This window comes from Ambystoma mexicanum, chromosome 3q, assembly GCF_040938575.1.
Source record: "Ambystoma mexicanum isolate Mex_15411 chromosome 3q, UKY_AmexF1_1, whole genome shotgun sequence".
Lineage (NCBI taxonomy): Eukaryota > Metazoa > Chordata > Amphibia > Caudata > Ambystomatidae > Ambystoma > Ambystoma mexicanum.
The window spans coordinates 390,448,667-390,471,238 of NC_090926.1; the positions used below are offsets into that span (position 1 = coordinate 390,448,667).

Below are 22,572 nucleotides of genomic sequence, written 5' to 3' on the forward strand. Positions count from 1 at the left end.
CCGTGGAATGTTTTTTTGCTACTGTGGTCATGCTCCTGTCAGCAACTGCTGGGTGGCTCTAGCTATTTCACACCTGACAATTCGACTCCTCCCACATAAAAAAGAGGGAGAGATAGAGAGCGAAAGAGAGCAAGAGGGGAAGAAAGCGAGATAAGCCTGGGAGCTAGATACGTTAATAAAAAAATCACCGAGCCACAATACAGCCCAGTGGCGCCGGCTGTGCAAGTGAGCTATGGTAAATAAAATCACTGGCTACCCAATGTTGAGTGAAGTCCTGTATAGCTAAACATATCCAGGGGGCTTCTAGTGTCGTGACCACGGCTTTAAAAATGTGGCAAGCGGCTGTCTCGGACGAAAATTGGAAAGCTATTACAACACACGGCTGCCCCCCGCCAAGTTATTCTGCAGAAACCTCAAGCAACCCTCCCGTGTCCCTTCGCAATTGTTGGTCGTGTCCAGGTATGTCCTCATCTGTGGTCAACTCCGAAAGGAGAAGTTTCTCTGGCAAGCGACGAGGCAGTCTGCAGGCTTCAGACACCTCTCTGCGCTCTCGCGTGCAGCCTCTACAGTGCCCGCTCTCACACGTGGCTCGAGCCTCTGCTAGGACCCCCTGCGTTGCGCCCCTCCTGCAGGCCGTCTCATACGGTCGTCCCTAGCCGTGCAGGGGCACCATGGGGCCGGCGTTCCTGACGCTGCTGGCAGCTGCCTGCTTACACCAAGGTAAGTGAGGGCGCTCAGAGCCGGGCTACGTGGTGGTCTCGGGGCCCGGAGCAGACCTCTGTGTGCAGAGGCGTGCAACATTGGCAGGCATTCGCAGGGACGGCGCTAGGGCCTTACAGCTTTTTCATTTGAAAGGGGCCTCGAGGCTCGCGCGGGTCGGCGGCGGGAACGCTGCCAGTCATTGGTTGTATTAGGCTGCAATAGATTATTTTATATATATTTTCATTCTGGACCTTTAAATGTAGACCTTCACAACCTCAAGGGCTAAAGTAAATGAAGCTTGTAATGCAAGCTCTAAAAAGCACACATGTAAAACAAGGGAATACTCCCCGGGTTAATGCCTGTGGATTATCATTAGACGGCCAGCCAGCAGGGAGCTAAAACACTGAAAGGCTATAAACCTTTCTTTGTCAGCTAGGGGCTGGTGAGGGGCAACCAGTGTTGAAAGGCAGCAAGGTGATAATCAGTGAACATTAGTTGTATTAATTTATCTCCGTAATAACGTGTGCCTCAGAGTGACTGCCTGCCACTCTATGCAAAGCCCCCCCCCCCCACCCATCATGTTGATATGGACCCCCGCACATCTAGAGCCGGGCCTGCGCGTCCGGTTTTCATTAAGGTCGGTAAATGGGTGCCACATAACCAAGAAATTGCAACAGCGCACCGCAGCCACATGACAGAAAATAGAAGTGGCAGTCTAAATATATGACAGGCTAATGCAATTGCTATATGTGTATATTGGAGGCAGAGGGGTCATTGCCTCTGCAACTAAAGTAACCCGACAGCGCGGGAATTGCAGTTCTGTGTGCGAAGAAAGCTTGCCCTGTTGCTATGTTTGCAGTGGGTGTGTTGTGGGTGTGACTGCCGTGGTGTCTGCACTGCTGTGACATGACACACATACACACACACATACGCCATTCAAGGTTTAGCTGCCCCCGCGCCACAACCTACCCCCCCATCCATCGGTGGTCTGTTCCGTAAACATCTGCAGCCACTCCCCCCCCTCCCACTGCTTTATCTGGGATTGCATGGAAACCCCCCTCTCCCCAAAGAAAGCATGCACCCCACAGAGGGCCGGTGCAAGGTTTTTGCCACCCTATGTGAAGGTTCATGTTGACACCCTCCCCTCGCCCCCACACCCCGGTCATACCGCGATAACAGTATGCCCTGCCCTAAATGTGCACTACCCAAAGTGCCTTTAAATGGCTTTTCACTCCCCCAGGTGCTTTAAACTGTTGTTTTCGTAGCAAATTAAAATCAAATCTCCCCACAAACAATAACTGTCATGACCAGAAATCACTTGCTAGGCAACATTAGAAACATTAACTATATCAGGCCCCATTATAAATAACTACATCAGGCAGGATACAGTGCAGTGACTATATCAGGCACAACATCACTATGGGCCTGATTCACCGAGCGTTTTCCAATGGGATTAGGCATTATAAAGTGAATCAGGCCCTATATGGGCAAGGCTAGAAACAATGATGACAAGAAATCAAAATAATGACCATATCAGGCAAGAACATTAGGCAAACCCCTAAACCCTCTACACATTCTGGACCCGATTCATGGAACTGTGCAAAGTTTATTTGTGCAGTGCAGTCAGTGCATAGACTTTTTTGCAGTACAAAATGACTTTGCACAGACTTTGTATGGCAAAAATACACTTTGCACAGTCCCATGAATCGGCGTTAGTGTCGGCAGTGCAAAGTCACTTTTCAGCAGTGCAAAGCCAATTTGAACCGTGCAAAAAATTCCACGAATCGGGCCCAGACACTAACTTTGATTAGCAGAAGCAGTGCAACTTTCCGTGCACAACTGAATAGATGCACTACTGATGATATTGGTGCAAACTTTAACCACACACTGAAAACAAGTTTCTCTTCCACACTGAAATGATCACAGCAAGGCAGTAGCAATGCACGCTTCTCCTTCTCCTAACACACAATAGGAGCAGCGCAGCCAGTAGCATTGCATGCTTCCGTCACAGACAAACAGATACAGCAGAGTCAGGAGCAATGTGAACTCCATGACTCACCGAAGGGATACATTACAGACAGTGGAGCATCCTCTTACCCATAGAGCAAGTACAGGCCGATCGGTGGGAGTGCAATCGCGCCCACTGGAGCTGACGACGGAAAAATCAGCTAAAAATGGAGGAGGCAGCAGGGTAACCCCTGCGGTGTCATGCCGCCAGGACCTGGAACCATCCCCTGGGGGTCAAAAGGCGAGGGGCGGAAAGGCGCCAAAGGCCTAATGGGCCAAAAGCCCGCGAAGGGCAGAACAAAAGAAAATGGGCGGGGACATCAGGACTTAAGCAGGCGGGACCGGGGTGCCAGGCATCTCGCTCCTGCACTGGGACCCGGTCGCCGCCTCGCTGAGGGAAGAAATTTCGTTTTGTGCTGGAAGATGTTCGGGATGTTCTTGGTCCAGGTTCCTGGTGCACGAAGAGGAGAAGAGGCGTTCGAGGGAAGGGAGTGTTCCTGTACATGCCGAGATGAAGTTCCAGCATGGAGGGAGCTTCGTGTGTTGCAGTGCAAACCGCATTGGAAGGTAAAAGCCGAGTGAAAAGGGGCCTCAGATTACAGGAGTCAGGGTAGTGGGCTTGTGCCAGTACAGGCGCAGCCCAGTGGGTAATGGAGGGACTTCGTTCCGCAGGAAAGCTGGTGTTAAAGGATCGGTGGCAGCGCGGGTAATCAAGGAACATCGTATGTGCGCAAGGGGTTAATGCGAGGTGTGCCCGCTGTTGATCCTCTTAGTTTGTAGAAAAAAGCATGGCTGACGGTAGGCCTTTTGAGAGGCACGCCGGTGGATACCTGGGTCGTTGGAGTTGGGATGGCGGGTAGAAGCCGCCGTTGGGGGTGCGCGGACGTAAGGCGTGCAGGGGATAAGCATGGGGGTTTTAAAGAAAGTTTGACGGATTTGTTACCAGAAACCGTTGCAGTATCAGCTGCTGATTTTGGGGTAGAAGCCGCCGTTGGGGGGTGCGCGGACGTAAGGTGTGCAGGGGATAAGCATGGGGGTTTTAAAGAAAGTTTGACGGATTTGTTACTAGAAACCGTTGCAGTATACAGCTGCTGATTTTGTGAAAAGGCCGGCAGGATAGGTCACCGGCAACGTGCACGCCTTGCAAACAAGACGGCACGAAGCAGCACAGGTTAAATCCCCGGGTCCGCGCACAGAAACCTCGGGGTATTAAGCACGTGATAATTAGGCAATTAAGGCATATTCCCGTAACAGCGCCTCGATGCACCCAGAGCGCTGTAAAATGCAAATTAAATAAATAAATACGCAAGCCTACAGTCTTTCTAGATGCCCCTTTTGCGTGCAGGGTGGTTTAAAGAAATTCGCATAAACCCAGCGGTAATGTTAGAGTTGTGTGTGCAGCACATAAAAGTAAGTTGTGGCGGGTTCCAAGGTGCTAATCTCTTCACGGATGGCATGATTAACTTGTTTAGAAAGGGCTAACGGCAGCTGTGTTCGGGTGCTCGCCAGGTTGGCGTGGGTTTAATGGTTTCATAGGGAATGCTGTAGGAGGTTCAAAGGAACTAGTAAGTGGAAGGGAGCGACGTGGGTTTTTGCGGAATAGAGGGCAGAGACCGCTTTTTACGGATATCGCTCAAGGATAGAAGGAAATATTGTGCATTTAAGGATGTGTTTCGCTTACTATGGTTGGATGCGGCCCAGGAACAGTCGACCACTAAATATGGGTGGGAAAGCAGGCAGATTAGACATGTCTAGGAAAACACATGCGCAATAGGGCTAACTCGGGAAAAGTAAGTGTGAAAAGCATGTGCGTTCTTGGATAATAGAGGTTAATGGACCAGCATTCCCTGGTGGCCATTATGTTTATATTCCCAACCTAGCTAGCGGACCCAGTGCAAATACATATATGTTGAATTCCACCCGGGACGTGCTCCTGGTTTTGACTCAGACAGGAAAGTGAATTGTGGGACTGGTAGTTTCAATTTCCGCATTTGTGCGTATGCTGCACTGTGCGTGGAAGGGATTTTAAGAGTGGGGAGAACCCCTTTTGCTGTGTTTAAGCTCCCTCTGTGGCATTTTCCGCTACTGTCCCCTTGTGCTGGAGCCAGACCTATGGCTGTGGATAACGTGCAGTCAAACTCCCAGTGATGCTGTGGCCACAATCCTTCTTACATAGAAAAAAAGAGCTGTTTTAGAAGCTTATAAATCCTGCGTGGGCCCTGATTTGCTGCTTACTTCCCTCCCGGTTCTCTACATTTAGGGTCCGTGGGAATACAAAGGAAGAAAAAGGAGGCCGTTTTTATCTTGCTCCTGCCAAAAGTATTAGAACATTTCGTTTCCAGTGTCCATTTTCATCTCTTTACATGATATAGATCAGATGCATGAATGAGTTTACGGCCTGACCGCGCTTGAATAAACCGATCGTGGCTTCATCCGGGGGCATGTAGTTCCGTTCAAGGAGGGAACGGTTGGCATCCCGAATTATTCTTACGTTGTCGAGGGAAGGGGTTGCTTAAGGGTATTCGACAATCTGGTGGCGAGCTGCAGGGTCACGGGTTAAGCACCATAAGGGAATATGTGCGGGGTTAGGAATTGGTAGTAGTATCTGAGGTCGGGGAAGTATGGCCAGTTATTACCGCAATGTTTTACCACTATTTGAATGCGGGTTGCGCTTGTGGGTTGGCCAGCATGTGAGGTAGCTGGAGGCGCCGGACACGAGATATGCTCGCCTTATTAAGTTATGAGGAAGAGGAAAAGCCGGGGGCTAGGCGCGCCTCTGGCCCACGAACAGAAGGGGTTTTGGTAGGTAAGGCCTGCCATGTATCAGTGCATTCGGCCTTATTTTCACCGCAAAGGCGTGGATCGCTGGTTAAGAGGGTTTACGGCCATGGCGTGCGGGTAAGGTACTATGGGAACATGAGTGAGTAGGTTTATGGGTGTCTCGGCACGTTGCATCCCGTTAATGCAGGCCATTACTGGGATAGCCACAGCAAATACTTGATGGCACCGCAAGGTAGGCTGCACGGGGCAGCTACAATGCATTTACGGGCGGGTGCAGGTGGAGAGGCACTCGCTAAGTAGGGAAGGTCCATAGCTTGCCTCAAAGGCATGGGGGTGACTGGCTTAGGTAAAGCAATAGGTAACTTGACATGGGTGGGCTCATACAAGCAGGCGTTGCTTAAGACAAGTTGCGGATAGGAGGGCGCATCCCCATTGCAGGGCAAGGACAGCATAAGGCGAGCCTGGGTAGGATGGCTCAGGGTCAATGCGTCCGCGTTGTTGGAGAGTCGGCACAGACAACGCAGGTCCAGGTACTGCACCCGCAATTAGGACCTACGGAATCTGTCTCCTGCCCATAGGCAACACGAGCCCCGGTAGGTTTGCGGGGTCGGACAGGGACATACAATTATCATGGCACCATTATGTCGGGCACCAAAGGGTAAGGTGACCCATCGTTGCAGATGACAATCATTTCCTTTTGGGACTTTGTATAAAGAGAATCCAATGGGTGGGTAAGATGAACCGTCATGCAAAGGTGCAAGGTAAAGAATATGTGTTAAGCAACAATAGTCCAACCTTACCCCCCACCCCCTTTTTCCCCACAGTAGCAGTTTGCAGTGGGGGGGGCATTGCCCAACAAGACAGGCTGGGCACCTGTCTGAGCGACAGGTAAAGGTGTGCATTTTAACCTCCAAGAACCAATACAAATGTTTTCCCCGAATCTCGCAGTATCAAAAAGGGACTTTCACCTTCGCTTAATTGTAATCTTATCATGTTCCATAGTGCGGTGGTGAAGTGTCTGGCCGACAAACCTAACAAACTACGGCTCGAGACCCAAGGTCAGCTTAAATGCATGAATTCAAAGAAGATAGTCTAGGCGTTTCAATTATTTTGGGGAGGGAATCAAGCCTTTAATTGCGGCCTCTCCAGCCAGGGACGAGTTGCATACGGCTAGTAAATTCTGCCAAGGTGGCTAAATGTTCAGGCGCAGAGCAAGACGGAAAGGTGGCAGGGGCAGGGAAGTGTCCCGGAGCAGGCCAGCCACGGCTAAGGCGGAGAGGGGTGGCAGGGGCAGAAGTGTCCCAGAGCAGGCCCTCCCTGGTTAAAGCAGAGCGGGATGGTAAGGAGACTGGCGGCAGGGGCTGGGGTGTCCCGGAGCAGGCCCACCCTGGTTAAGGTGGAGCAAGACGGAAAGATGGTAGGGGCGGAAGTGTCCCGGAGCAGGCTCGCCCTGGTTAAGGCGGAGCAAGTTGGAAAGGTGGCAGGGGCAGAGGTGTCCCAGAGCTGGCCCACCCTGGTTAAGGTGGAGCAAGAAGGAAAGGTGGTAGGGGCAGAAATGTCCCAGAGCAGGCACGCCCTGGTTAAGGCGGAGCGAGTTGGAACGGTGGCAGGGGCAGAGGTGTCCCAGAGCTGGCCCACCTTGGTAAGGTGGAGCAAGAGGGAAAGGTGGTAGGGGCAGAAGTGTCCCAGAGCAGGCCCGCCCTGGTTAAGGCGGAGCGAGTTGGAACGGTGGCAGGGGCAGAGGTGTCCCAGAGCTGGCCCACCTTGGTAAGGTGGAGCAAGAGGGAAAGGTGGTAGGGGCAGAAGTGTCCCAGAGCAGGCCCGCCCTGGTTAAGGCGGAGCCGGTTGGAAAGGGGGCAGGGGCAGAGGTGTCCCAGAGCTGGCCCACCCTGGTCAAGGTGGAGCAAGATGGAAAGGTGGTAGGGGCAGAAGCGTCCCCGAGCAGGCATGGCCGGAAGACAGCAAAAGTTGGGGAGATGGTCTTCAGGTTGTTGCAAACGATATATAAGGCACACAAAATATAAGTTAACCATGCCGTTCCCTCCTGTTGTCACTTCGCAGCAGCACAAGGAAGGAGGAAACGTACCATGTAGGTAGTAGGGCGCGCATGCATCTCAAAGGCTAAGGCGAGCTGGACTCGGCGGCGGGAGGCGCTGATGGCCGGCGAGGCAAGAGGGAGTGGCACGGGGTGCCAGGGATGAAGTTGGCTCAGCTAGAGGGGCAGCTATGGAAATTGCTGAGTAGGCGGCAGAAACCAGAGGGTTGGTAATACTCTTGGGGGGGAACGACCTGACCAGCCTGGGGAGGGGTGTCCGGCTGAGGGACATTACGAGATCATTGCAGGAAATAGCAGCACAGTTGGGCGAAATTGAATGGTCGGAAGGGATTCCCCCGACACAAGGGAAGGGGGCAGAGAGCCAGGCAGTAGTTGTGTAGGGAAGAAGGATGCTGAAGGGGGGTGTTGCAAAATTACAAGGGCAGGGGTTTCCAATCAGAATAGGCATGGCTTGAGGGATGGGGAAACACCCGAGTACTTCCGATCGGACGGTGGAAAACTTGTCCACGAACGAAACGGAGCTCCTTTTTCGGGGACATCTTTAGCAAATTACTGGAAGGGGAGTAGGAGACAGGAGGAAGGGGAGCCACAGTGGGCGAGAACCCACTCAGTGGCGTGGCGGTGTTTGGGCAACCAAGCACAAATGATAGACTCCGGACGAGCCAGAAGGAAACGGAATGGGTCTTCGCTCTTCCGGACCAGCGCCTCTTGGGGGCCTAAACGGCGGGGGCGTCTGGTAGGGACAAATAAGGCTCAGCTTCCCCCGAAAAACAAACGGCGCTCTCCCCACCCACGGACACCTGCGCGGGCAGGATTGGAACAGGTACAATGGGTCGGGGGAGTTGGGGGCCTACGGTAACAAAGAGAGGGGGAAGCAAAGGAAGTCCGGCAAGCAAACGCCACACGGGCAGAATGAAGTTCACAAATGTGTACAAATAATTCTGTTGTCATGGAAATAAAACTGCGGCCAAAGTTGCCATTTGAAATTTTGTGTCATGCCAATTTGTGGGGATAAGGAGTAGTGCATGGGGGTGCATGCACAAAGAATAATTGGCAGTAAAGGCAAATGGACGGCTGCAGGGGTTATGGAGCTGACGACGGAAAAATCAGCTAAAAATGGAGGAGGCAGCAGGGTAACCCCTGCGGTGTCATGCCGCCAGGACCTGGAACCATCCCCTGGGGGTCAAAAGGCGAGGGGCGGAAAGGCGCCAAAGGCCTAATGGGCCAAAAGCCCGCGAAGGGCAGAACAAAAGAAAATGGGCGGGGACATCAGGACTTAAGCAGGCGGGACCGGGGTGCCAGGCATCTCGCTCCTGCACTGGGACCCGGTCGCCGCCTCGCTGAGGGAAGAAATTTCGTTTTCCACCCACCCACCCACGAAATACAAGCAAAAGAGCAGGAGACCTGGGGTGTTGCTGTCGCAGGACACCCAGGCCAGGATGTGACAAGTTGGCGGTGTTTGGGCAACCAAGCACAAATGATAGACTCCGGACGAGCCAGAAGGAAACGGAATGGGTCTTCGCTCTTCCGGACCAGCGCCTCTTGGGGGCCTAAACGGCGGGGGCGTCTGGTAGGGACAAATAAGGCTCAGCTTCCCCCGAAAAACAAACGGCGCTCTCCCCACCCACGGACACCTGCGCGGGCAGGATTGGAACAGGTACAATGGGTCGGGGGAGTTGGGGGCCTACGGTAACAAAGAGAGGGGGAAGCAAAGGAAGTCCGGCAAGCAAACGCCACACGGGCAGAATGAAGTTCACAAATGTGTACAAATAATTCTGTTGTCATGGAAATAAAACTGCGGCCAAAGTTGCCATTTGAAATTTTGTGTCATGCCAATTTGTGGGGATAAGGAGTAGTGCATGGGGGTGCATGCACAAAGAATAATTGGCAGTAAAGGCAAATGGACGGCTGCAGGGGTTATGGGAGTGTGTACAACACTAGCAACAAACTTGCTCAAGCTCAGAACACGTGCAGCCTGAACAGCAGAACTGAGAAGTTCCCTCCAACAAAAAGAGCTGATAAAGAATTGGAACCAGTGCTGCAGGCTTTGCTCACATGCACAAAACACAAAACTGTCAGGGGCTTCTGCAGGACACTAAAAGCACCGCGTGGGTGCGCGCGCACACACGTCACTGCACTTGCAGCTGCCCAATGAGTTGGTTTATAGATACACTGTGCAGGGTTCTAAATTAGGATTCAATGAGCAGGCGCGAAAAACCAGCTTGTAGGCAGGAGCTACCGCTGGGGAACGAGAAGAGAGCACGCAGCGCTGCAAAACTAACTTCCGCATGAGATGCACTTTTATGTTTTCCCATTTTTTGTGATCCATGATATTTAAATGTGTCCTAATTCTTCTTCATTTATAAAGACTCTAAGTGAATGTTCCATGGGCATGTTTGTAAGGCACCAGTCGGCCTGGGGAGCCAACAGTAGGTCCTATTCACTGTTGCATTGATGCGGTCCAGGCTCTGCTAGGGTAGAAGGAGGGGGCAATAGTTTCCAGCAATTCCGAACCCTGCACTGTGTCCTGGCACAGGCACGTTATAGCCCAGGGAAGCCCTGAATGGACACATATGTGCAGTGGCTGTCAATGCCCCAGAGGCATGTCGGCTCCCGTTGTGTCTGTAATGATGCACATGTGCAGTGCCTGCTGCCTGGGCAGGAGCTACATATATAAACACACAGGGCCGATTCAAGGATGTTATTGCACGGTTCAAAGTGACTTTGCACTGCCGAAACAAACCCGGATTCGAGGAACTGTGCACAGTGTATTTTTGCAGTGCAAAGTAATTGTGTACTGCAAAAATGACTGTGCACGGACTTTACACTGCAAAAGTACACTCTGCACAGTTCCACGAATCAGGGTTTGTGTCGGCAGTGCAAAATTACGTTGAATTGTGCGAAAAAATCCGTGAATCGGGCCCATACTGTACAGAAGCATATCTAGCATTGGAAATGCGCTGTGCTCTACGCGGACGGACACTGGCAAATCATAGGTTGAGACATTACAGATATATATATATATATATATATATACTATATATATATATATATATATATATATATATATATATATATATATCCCAATGGATGCACAGTTTGACGTAGGTACTGCACCACAATATGCACAACGTTTCCATGGTTGGCAAGTGTGAAGCCTTAACAAGAATACATTGACCTGTCTTGCTGGTGTGCGGCCTCCTGTAATGATGGAGCCAGAGAGGCGTCCGGGGCGTGCGTGATCAGGGCTTTTACTTTCTCTCAGGGCCTGGGAGACCCAGTGGCAACACCGGGCCAACGGGAGGTCAGGGAAGCGTCAATTGTTGCAATTGCTTCAGTTACTTGTGCCCCGGCCAGCAAATAGGCACACAGCGCGCCCACAGACGGAAAGCAACACATCCCGTCCACTGGGCCCTTAACGGAGTGGATGTGGCACGAAGACCGGGAAATGGGCTTGATATATTTACTGGTACAGGTTTGGAAATGAGCTTTTGCAAATAGCACGGAGTGAAATGAATCAGTGCAGATATTCCAGCTGCACCTCTGCCCGAGGAGTACTGTGCAATCTGCAGAGCTCGGTAATGCACACATTGTCTTACGTGTTGCTGTTTATTCATTTCGGTTATGCATCAGCGGTCATTTAGAGACTGCAGCTTGCTCAGGATCAGAGCAGGGGGCATCAGCAAGCAAAAGGACATCTATCACTGTGACACAAACAAGGAAAAAAAAAAAAACATACCTGTCAGGTGTCCCAAAATGTCAATGGCCTACAACGCTTGAACATTTGGAATAATTATAATGTCCTGTTTTTGTGTAGCGCTTCTTGGATTCCTCCTATTGGAGCTCTGTGATCATATTAGCTATCACCCAATTTGTATGGTACTCATTTAAACTAAACCATGACAGGCAAAGTATGCGCCAGTATTATTTGATGTCATAGGACCGTCTTCACAACTGAGAGGCGGACAGCTAAGGAAATCGCCTGGCTTCCATTGTTGGTGAATAACACCATCAGGTGAAAGGCATACAAAAATAGACAAAAAGGCAGGGCTGGTTTATTTTTACTAAATAAAATGTACACGCAGGTATCACTTAGTGGTAAAACTCAGGTTCTGGCTCTGCCACCTTTAAAAAGAGTTTGTCAGACATCGGACAATGTATGCAACTGTACACTGCTTATCTTCTCACAGCTTGAAGGATAGGATGAGGCTGCTTGTCCTTATGCTGTTAAAAAAATAACAATAAAAACTATCTGCAAAGCTCTTTTGAAAATGGTTGGCTTCTCGGATTTTTCAGTGGGTTTCACTAGCGGCGGATGAGATATGTAAGATATGTAAGAGCCTACGGTTTAGCAAATCGGAACATTGCTCAGCGGGGCGACTAGTTTGTCATTCAAACCTGTAACTTTGTAGTACATGCACCGCAAAAATGGACCTGCACAGGCTATGTTCTCATGTTCTGGGCAGAAGAATCCAGCTGCAGAGAACTTACCTGCTGACGTCTTGCTGCGGGGAGGAAAAGAGGCCACAGTGATGCGAATCCAGGATAGAGAGGGTGATACGGTCGAGTCCAATACACTAGTGCTGTGCCTGCAGGCTGCAGTGTCTGGGCCAATGATAACCCTGGTTCTGTCAGGAACACATAATCTCAGTGCAACACTGGTATGCTGTGCACCTGAATGCAGATGACTGTTTTTATTTTTAAATTGTTTATTTATAACGCTGGATCGAACCTGTGTTGCACCGCCTTGGCTTGCTTCTAAGACAAACGCGTTGCCCCAGAGCTATTCTTTGAAGGCCCCAGGCGACTCAACTGCCCTGGCTTGCCTGTGCCATCACTGCACAGTAGGAAACCCTCCAGCCATAAAGATAGCTCACCCCACTGCCCCCAACACCAGACCTGGGGAGCTTTGATTCATAAAACCGCAGCGGAGAGGAGCTGCTGCGTCCCACACAGTTGGAAAGTTAGCTTGTATTTCAAGCTTGTACAGCGCCCTCTAGTGCAGCATGGGCTCATTGTGCCACTGTGTTTGTTACAGTAGACCTTAGCCAAACGAACGCAGTGAAATTACACACCACCTGGACTACTGCAACAGCCTCTTTCTAAATCTGCCTGCCTCTACTCTCCACCCTCTGCAACTCATCCAGAACAGGACTGCAAGACTTGTCCTTGGCCTCAAGCCCAGGGATCGTACCTCTCCAGGACTGAAATCTCTGCATTGGCTCCCAGTGGTTGCGAGGATTAAGTTCAAAACCCTATGCATTGTCCACAAAGCCCTCTGGGGCCTGGGGCCTCAATACCTTCAACTCTCGCTTCCTAAATATCTTCCTTCTTGATCTCTTCGCTCATCCACCTCCAACTCCCTCAGGGTCAGTTGCTTCTCCAAGCAACAAGTTGGTGGTAGATCTCTCTCCTCGGCTGGGGCCTCCCTCTGGAACAGCCTCCCTGTCTCTTTGAAAATTGAGGCGAACCATCTCTCCGGAAGCACCTCGAGACCTTCCTCTTTGCTTCTGCTTTCTCTCCTCCACTCCCCTGCTGAACTCCTGGCTGATACTGCACTGGTCACCTGGCTACCCTGTGTTCTCTGGCCCAGGTCCCCTCCCTGCCAGTTGCACACCTGCACTGCCCCCCTGGCAACCCGTGCACCCTGTGGCTGTTTCTGTAACCCTACAGCCCCCTACCAGCACTTGACACCTGTTGACTGCACTTACCCTGACAGCTGCCACCAGCTGGCCGCACTTCTTATTTATTTTCCTATTTATTGCTTCTATTTATTTACTGTTTATCCTATGTACAGCACTTCGCCACCCCATCCCCCTCACACTTTCCCCTTCCCCACCTCCCCTCCACTTGCTCGATCTCAATGTCACCTGGCCTAATAAGATCGTTGTCTCTGTCTTCCCTCTGCTACTCTCCCTTGCCTCGTCGCGCCTTGAAACACTTGTGTATAGGCGTGTTATAAATGCCATATCATATCAAATCACCAGCTCCAAACACCTTGATCTTTGTCACAGCTCCTCTTTAGTTTTGCGCCCTAGGCAAAGGGCTAGTTTGCCTTCCCCTGGCCCTGATCCCACAGTGTCCGTTTGGTGGCAAAAGATAGACCTCTCCAAAAGGTGTTAACTTATCATAAACAAGTTAACCCTTCTGTCAGCTCTGTTGTGGGGTAGTTAATGCTTAGAGATTAATGAAGTACAAGGTGGCTCATGTTAGGTGAATTGTCAGGTAAAACCACAAAATTCGCTCAATGGAATTTGCCTTAGAATACATTTGCCGTTATAATCCGTGCACCACATGACTAGCTCCCACAATTTATGCCCTTTACCCTTGTTGCAGAAAATATATTCCTCCCATTCCTTATAACATGTTGATTTTGTGATTAGATGGGTACTTGAGTATGCAGTACAGGACCAACTGACACAATTTATGCCCCAAAAACACATCTACCATTTTCGACTGCCCTTTTGCATTTGAAACCTTAAACTACCATACTACATAGGAGGCAACCCGGTATACAACTGTCCAACAACCAGTTGGCAGAGTCTATTCAGTCTAGATACGGGTGGATCAGTAACAATTATAAATAAGAGACAGAACTAAGGGAACCGGTACTGGCCACACTAAGTCAGACCTAAGAATTGGACCTAACGCATATAAAAAATTACCAAACACATTTTAATACGAATCCAGCAGCAAGTTAAAACTTAATTAAATTCAGCGGTCTACACAAATTACAATACTTAGCAAAAGAAACACAGGAATACGTAGAAGGCAGACAAATGCTACCTAGAACAATTACAGGAAATTACACAAACCTTATACACTTCAAAATACTTGTCCATGTATCAGTATCCATTTGGATTATTATGCCATTATTTTACAACTCTGTTTTTAATCCAGAGGGATGTCTCGACATGTTTCTGTTCATAAACGCAAGTCATGAACATTCATCAGGAGGCAGTGATTTCAAAGAAAAAACCTATTTCTTAGAGAGTCACAGACTTGATCTGAGTCAATTTCATAGCACCTGTAGAATTAAAATACATAAAAACACAGTGTAAGCTGATTAGTAGCTAGTTGGCTGTGTAAAGCTCAAAAATTGATGAACTAGAGGACCAAAAGACAAATAGATTACCTTAAGGAGTGCTCGTGGGGGCTCGCAACTTCAATATAGATCAGTTGGAAGTAGGAGGGTGAATCAGTCCTACAGAGTAATGAATATGGGAAAAGCCACTCAGTAAGCTTAACTAAAAAAGCAATATCTTTGCTCACAATGCAAGAAATTAATGCTAAAGAAAACATTCAGTGGAAGATGAACACTCTAGTATGTCACGAAAGAACACAGACCTGCCGAGGTCATAAGGAGACAGGTCCTCAGGGTCGAAAGGTACGGGTTCCTAAAAACAAGCAAGCAATGCTAGTGAGTCAGTGGCAAAATACCACAGGCACAGCCATGCCAATTATGTAGACAGAAGAAGGGGACAAACTTCAAGGGAGTGGGACTACTAGCACCACAGTGTGTACCACAAGACAATCGCAAACCCGATAGTAAAAATAAATAAATTAATTACTGAGTACATCCAAAAATGGTGAGCACAATCGAGATCAGGCAGCTAGTGACAGTGCAAAGAAAGCCGAGGCTAAAAAGTACTCTAACCCATGTTCCAGTGCTCCCGAAGTCCCCATCGTGAGCTAGCAAACAGTCAACGCCATGCAGGTGGCCCAAAATCACACCTACAGATTCAACTGTGGTTACAGATGAGTCCGAAAAGCCTGAGTGTAAAAAGCACCAATTATAATAATGCAAGGTGCATCTAATGTAAAGTATTAAGTATTTCACCCAGAACATACCTCTGTATCGACTTAAATGGACACAGAAAAGGGCTATATAGCCGCCTGAACTGCGGGTGGCATCATCCTCGCGTTCCTGATTTACAGAAATGTAAACAGAGTAGCGATCAGGTCGGTAGCTACAAGAAAGAAATAAATAAACTGTGTCAGTCAGTAAATACCAGAATGACACACAGCTAGATCCACACGACGGGACAAGCAAACCTGAATACTGCGGATCGTTCTCAGGAAAAAGTGCTTTGTCAAGCGAGGGTGTGCGGTGTCTTCAAGTGGAGAGTCCTACAGATGAAAGCAACGGGCGCGTTGGCATGGAGACGGCTGTGTCCGTTTTCCATGTCTAGTCGTCCGTAGGTAGGGTGAAAAGGAAGGCGTCAACTGGCGGCCATATTGGAATGATCAAGTGCTCGCATAGGGAAGGAAAAAATCCCCAGAAGATAATCAACGAGCCTTAATAACACTTCCAGAGTATAACGAATGAAGGTGGGGAGCCACTAGACCTTCAGTTGGTAAAAAAAGGGGAGTCAGAGGGTGACTACAAGCTAAGTCACGTGCTAGGTAAAATATGAAGCATAAAAAAGTTGTAAATAATGTATAGGGTGTCAGTACAACTGGTAAGTATAGCGAGTAGGTGCATCACAAAGTAGAAGCCCAATATAGGAAGTGAATTGAACCAACCCACTCAGGTTGAAAGGTAGTCCCCGAAAGGACCCGCAACCCACAAAAGTAGGTCACTGTCCCATCCATACGGACAAGATAGTCTAGAGTTTTGCACAGAGGGAGAAAAAAATCTCTTGCAGACAAGTCCAAGTAAGTACTCGTCTGAAGACACAGGGAGGACCCTGGGAAAGAGAGAGGTGTAACCAGTATGGGACCAATAATGGAATAGACAAAAGGTAACAGAGCACCAGGAGAGTCACAGAGATTCAGGACCCCTAGAGTATTACGGACTCATTCAAGCCTGTGACGTCACTACCCAGCATATAAATCAATTTTTGTTCACATTTAAACAACTTTTTTCAAGTGTCGAGGAGTTAGACCCTTTCAGAGCAACAAGCACAGTCCATGTAAAGTCCTCGTAACCATGTTTAACAGTACAGAAATGTTTTACCAAAGGTGCATTCTCAGTTTTGTTTTGTAAACAGCTCCGATGTTCCATTATACGGATTTTTACTTTCCGGATTGTCTTCCCCACATAAAGTAAACCACATTTGCAAGTAATCAAATAGACCACGAACTCAGTATTACAATTGGATAAACTTTTCTGGGTCCAGGGTTTGGGTCCCCCTATATCAATTTCTTTACTTTATTAGTGGTAAGTTTACAGACTCAGCAAGAGACACACGGGTAATGACCCGTGGCTTCTGGCAGACCCCACAAGGTGGTAAGTTTGGGGTTGGGGGCAGTGACCACTTTCAATCTGCTGTTACTCACTCTATTCCCTACTGTCGTTCTTTTTTTATAAGCAAAGATAGGTGTAGGGAGGGGAGTGGAGGATGTGTTAAAGATTTTCCAATGTTTTTTGACAATGCTCGTGATTTTCAGGCTCTGGTCCGTGAAAGTGTTCACACAGACTATCCTTTCTTCTTTTTCTTTAGCTAGTTTGGGTTCCAAAAGTGCATCTCTATTATTATTAAAAGCCCGTTTGGCGGCTTTCTTCACTAACTGTTTAGGATAACCTCTTTGTCTCAATTTCTTTGTTAGCTCACCAGCCTCTTTTTCATATGTATCTTTGTCGGAGCTATTACGTTTTAAACGAAGAAATTGGCCAAAGGGCAAGTTATCGCATAAATGCTTCACATGGCGGCTGGAATAATCAAGTAATGAGTTTTTGTCAGTCGGTTTATGGTAGGGTTTGACCTTGAGAACACCATTATGGGAGTAGATAGTAAGATCCAGAAAATTAGTCGATGTTTCGCTCGCTGTCATTGTAAATTGAAGATGAGGGTTAAGGCTATTCAGCCATATGAAAAAATTGTCAGCTGACGTCTGTGTACCCCCCAGACTACTAGAATGTCATCTATATAGCGGTTCCACTTTATGATGTTTTTCGTGAACGGGTTGGTGGTGCTATATATGTGGGTCTTTTCAAAGATTTCTACGTATAGGTTGGCCACGCTCGGGGCCATAGTGGCACCCATGGTGGTACCCTCAATCTGTTGAAAAAAGTTCCCGTTGAATTCAAAGTAGTTGCGTTTGAGGGCCACCTCTATACACCACAAAATGAAGGAAGTTGGAATGGGATCTTGATCTTGACATGTAAGTAGTATCTCTTCAATTGTGTCCAGCGAGGCCTGCTGTGGTATATTAGTATACAGGGAGATGATGTCAAATCCTAAAAGTAACGAGTTGGCAGGGTCGAATTCGAGGTTCTCAAAGATGTTAATAACGTCCCTAGAGTCTTTAAGATACGATTGCATTTTCTGTACATAGATTTGCAAATAGTGATCTGCAAATGTGGACAATGGTTCAAGAATAGAATTGATTCCAGCTACTATCGGTCATCCGAGAGGGTTAACAAGAGTCTTGTACACTTTGGGCAGAGTATAGAAGGTAGGGATACTGGGGTTTCTATTGTTCAAGAAATCCGCTTCCTGTTTTGAAATCCACTCTCTATCTTTGGAGATTTTTTCTGAAATAAGCTGCTGTAGTTCTTTAGTCGGATCTTCTTGGAGTGGACGATAGGAATGGGTATTACTAAGTTGTTTCGTACACTCATTAATGTAGTCAGTACGATTCATGATGACGATTCCTCCACCTTTATCAGCTTTCTTAATGATGATAGTGGGGTTAGTAGAAAGGGAATTCAGTGCAAGTTGTTCCATTTTAGTAAGGTTTTGGAAAGGTCGATGTTGGTTGGCTTCGATAGCAGCGATATCAGCAATGACTTCTTTCTCAAAAATAAGGGATTCAGGAGAATAGCTGTATGTGGGCAGACAGAATGTAGAACAGTTGGTGGATACATAGTCCAAAGATTCAGACTCGAGTGCAAAGAATTCCCTCAAGTGAATCTTACGCATTAGTTTGTTAAACTCAATGCGGAAATCAAATGGGTCATGTTCTTTGGTAATTACATATCCCAGTCCTTTATTAAGAACTTTTTCTTCTGCTTCTGTCAGGGGATAATTGGATAGATTAATCAGAAGCGATTCCCGCTCCTGGCCTGCTTTGCCCCTTTGTCCCAGTTGTTTCGATTCTGGGCCTGGTATAAAAAACAACCTTGATTACCACTCCTTCCTCCATTGCCTTGGCGTCTCATGGGTTGTCCTCTACCTCTTTTATTGCCCGGTTTGGTGCCAACTGATGTTCCTTCGATGGGGTCATCTGGGTCACTGCTGTCGTTGCTAGTGCTGTATGATGTGTTACGGAACGTCACTCTTCTGTTGTTCCTTGTGGGTCCATTGGATTGAAGACTTTTGTTGACATAGTTGTCTTTGACGTATGGGAAGGCTTTCTCATGGGAAAAGCGTGCCAGATCTTTTTTCAAGCGTTGGATACGTTCATTGGTATTGTTAGTCTTGAATTCTTTCATCTCTTTTTCTATTTCTTCAATTCTTTTTTATAATTATCCAATGAGACCAATTTCTTTATGTTCTCTTCAATCTTTAATATTTCTATTTCAATTTTAGTTGTTGTTTCTTTGGCAGTATCAATAATCAATATGAGCCAGTCACGACCACAGCGGTTGGCAATGTAGCTCCACTGTACTCTGAATTTTACATTATCTAGGAACAATCTGGGTTCGTTCAGGACTGTGAGGCCCTGAGGCAGTGCCTTGTTCTTCAAGTATTCTAGCATAATAGCCCCATGTAATTCCGTGTGTATGAGTCTTTTTTTAAGTTGTACTAGTTTGTTCCATTCATCGGTGTTGAGGGTGGTGGAAACCCCTATGTCATCTTTACTAAGAATGGAGATAGCTTTCATAAGAGCTGCTGCGTAGTCATCACTGGAAGCCAGCGTTTTTTCTTCAGGGACGCGAGGATGATGCCGCCCGCAGTTCAGGCAGCTATATAGCCCTTTTCTGTGCCCATTTAAGTCGATACAGAGGTATGTTCTGGGTGCAACACTTAATACTTTACATTAGATGCACCTTGAATTATTATACTTGGTGCAGTTTACACTCAGGCTTTTCGGACTCATCTGTAACCACAGTTGAATCTGTAGATGTGATTTTGGGCCACCTGCATGGCGTTGACTGTTTGCTAGCTCACAATGGTTACTTCGGGAGCACTGGAACATGGGTTAGAGTACTTTTTAGCCTCGGTTTTCTTTGCACTGTCACTAGCTGCCTGATCTCGATTGTGCTCACCATTTCTGGATGTACTCAGTAATTAATTAATTTATTTGTACTATCGGGTTTGCGATTGTCTTGTGGTACACACTGTGGTGCTAGTAGTCCCACACCCTTGAGGTTTGTCCCCTTCTTCTGTCTACATAATTGACATGGCTGTGCCTGTGGTATTTTGCCACTGACTCACTAGCATTGCTTGCTTGTTTTTAGGAACCTGACGGTTTTCTGTAAGGAGGATTCCTTTCCTGTATAGCAATTCATCTGCGGAGTACTGTGGATACCCCGCCCGTACCTTTCGGCCCTGAGGACCTGTCTCCTTATGACCTCGGCAGGTCTGTGTTCTTTCGTGACATACTAGAGTGTTCATCTTCCACTGAATGTTTTCTTTAGCGTTCATTTCTTGCATTGTGAGCAAAGATATTGATATTTTAGTTAAGCTTACTGGGTGGCTTTTCCCATATTCATTACTCTGTAGGACTGATTCACCCTCCTACTTCCAACTGATCTATATTGAAGTTGCGAGCCCCCACGAGCACTCTTTAAGGTAATCTATTTGTCTTTCGGTCCTCTAGTTCATCAATTTTTGAGCTTTACACAGCCAACTAGCTACTTATCAGCTTGCACTGTGTTTTTATGTTTTTTAATTCTACAGGTGCTATGAAATTGACTCAGATCAAGTCTGGGACTCTCTAAGAAATTGTTTTTTTTGTTGAAATCACTTCCTGCTGATGAATGTTCGTGACTTGCGTTTATGAACAGAAACATGTCGAGACATCCCTCTGGATTAAAAACAGAGTTGTGAAACAATGGCATAATAATCCAAATGGATACTGATACATGAACAAGTATTTTGAAGTGTATAAAGTTTGTGTAATTTCCTGTAATTGTTCTAGCCAGCATTTGTCTGCCTTCTATGTATTCCTATGTTTCTTTTGCTAAGTATTGTGATTTGTGTGGACCGCTGAATTTGATTATGTTTTAGCTTGCTGCTTGATTCTTATTAAAATGTTTTGGTAATTTTTTATATGCGTTAGGTCCATTTCTTAAACCTTAAACTACACCAGATCAATGCATTTTTGTTGTTAACATATGCAAATAGGTTTTTCCAGCTGTAGGTCGGCAGAGGGGGCCCAAACATTACCCTGAAATGGGCCATCCAGATATAGTGTGCTGTATAATACAAGGGAAGTTGCAGTGAGACCCCCCTCTAGTTGCTCTGCATGTGTGTGGTTGTAGCTTGCACTGTTTGCCGAATGCCTTCTGCTGTACCTTTCTGAGAGCGGAAACAGTTTTTAATGGTGCTGTGAACACTGTAACTGTTTTGTGTGTGGAAGAAGAAGCAGAAGTGCCCAGAAATAACAAAAACAAATGCACTTTTTGTGCGCATTCGGCATAGTAGAATAGGTGGAATCCCAAAATGCCGAACAAGGAGAACAGGCATTGCAGGGGTGTCCCCCACCCCCCTAGTTTGGCATTATGGGCTCTGGAGGTTGCAGGGGTGTCCCCTGCTTACATTAAATGCAAAGCGGGCAAACAATATCCTAAAAAAAGCATGCAAGATTTTCAAAATGCGAACAAGTCAGCTTCGCAGGTTTTGAGACTCGTGCTTTTGACATTTGTTTTTTTCACGTACATCCAGATAAGATTGTACTGCTGCAGCCTGTGCTTTACGCGGTCTGTGTTGTTGATGCTTGCACTATTGCTGCCGTTATATATGTTATTTGTGTGACTAAAAAAAGGTTGCCTGTGTCTTCCACCCACTTAATAATGTTACGTCCACAAGGGGATCTTGTGCTGCCCACACTGTACATTTTTGTGCAAGTGGGAGATATGTGGGCTCCCTATTGGGCTAAATGTTCTGCCTTTTCAATTGTGGTATTACGCCCAAGCTGCGATGGGGATGAAAATCAAAATTCCACATGATGGGCAGAATGGCAATGGGGTGGATTTTAGGACCAATCCAGCATTCCGATCCACGGTAGAGGAAACAGGAGGTTCTCCCCATCCTATTAGGCGTATTGTTAGACAAATAAAGGGTAGGGACATCGCTACAGATTATAGAGCAATTAAAGAACATCCTCTTGCTTCCAACGTAAGATGGATGCAATGTATTTCCATGCTTAAATTCTATTCGTGCCTGGGGGAATGAGTCTGGCCAATCAGTTGGCCAGGAATGCGGTCAACATGTATCACTGATCACATGTGTTCTCTCAGCCCCCGAGCGTCATCCCGATCTGTCCGACCATGTTTGCTTTTGCAGCTACCCACAGGCCCTTTCCCTGCACATCAAAGAATGGCACTTACCTGCCGTCACTTGCTCCACCTCACCCCACTTACTGGCTCACCATGGGACCAGGGGAGCCGATTTATGAATTTCCTGTGGAGTGCCCAAAGATAGGAAGTGACATCACCAGCGGTTATATGACCGCATTTGCACATAGTCGCCAACTTGGTATGAGGCAGGGGGTGGGGGCGCTGAACATTGGCTAGCATGTACTGCATATACTAAAGTCCTGTAAGGAGGTTTAAGCCTTCCAGTTGCATTCCAGTAGGCCAACACTGCCCCTACTCCGCTCCTCTATAATCATCCAGGTTGTAGTAGCCCTCAAAAGGCAGAGCAACACAACTAGGATGGGAGAACGAAATGCCATCCCATCCTATGAGTGTGTCAAATCTCAGAGCAAAGACTGTGCATGTGCCTCCTACCTTGGAGCACAAACTCACTAATTTGGTGCAAATCTCGCAAGTGGGAGCATGGGAATCCCCCGCGTGTCTGTGGGCTGCAGACCCCGGATGACATGCTCATTTCTTCAGTGTGAAACTCTGGCCAAGGCTCTTTGGGCAAGCATTCAGGATGGGTCTCACACCTTTAAACAGTGTGATATAT

The 22,572-nt window shown here is 47.7% G+C and overlaps 1 protein-coding gene across 5 annotated transcripts in view; it reads left to right on the forward strand.

Moving 5' to 3' along the window:
* Positions 1 to 314: 314 nt before the first annotated feature.
* Positions 315 to 22,572, forward strand: part of CSF1R (colony stimulating factor 1 receptor) — a 300,046-nt gene continuing 277,788 nt past the window's right edge. For 2 of the 5 annotated variants that reach the window (XM_069654065.1, XM_069654067.1), the window contains exon 1: positions 315 to 459. In XM_069654065.1, coding sequence (XP_069510166.1) covers positions 330 to 459 — 130 coding nt within the window. In that variant the 5' untranslated portion in view covers positions 315 to 329. Of the gene's footprint in view, positions 460 to 533; positions 721 to 3,203; positions 3,277 to 19,989; positions 20,018 to 22,572 lie in introns of those variants that run through there. The other 3 variants (XM_069654068.1, XM_069654069.1, XM_069654070.1) reach the window with 3 other exon arrangements.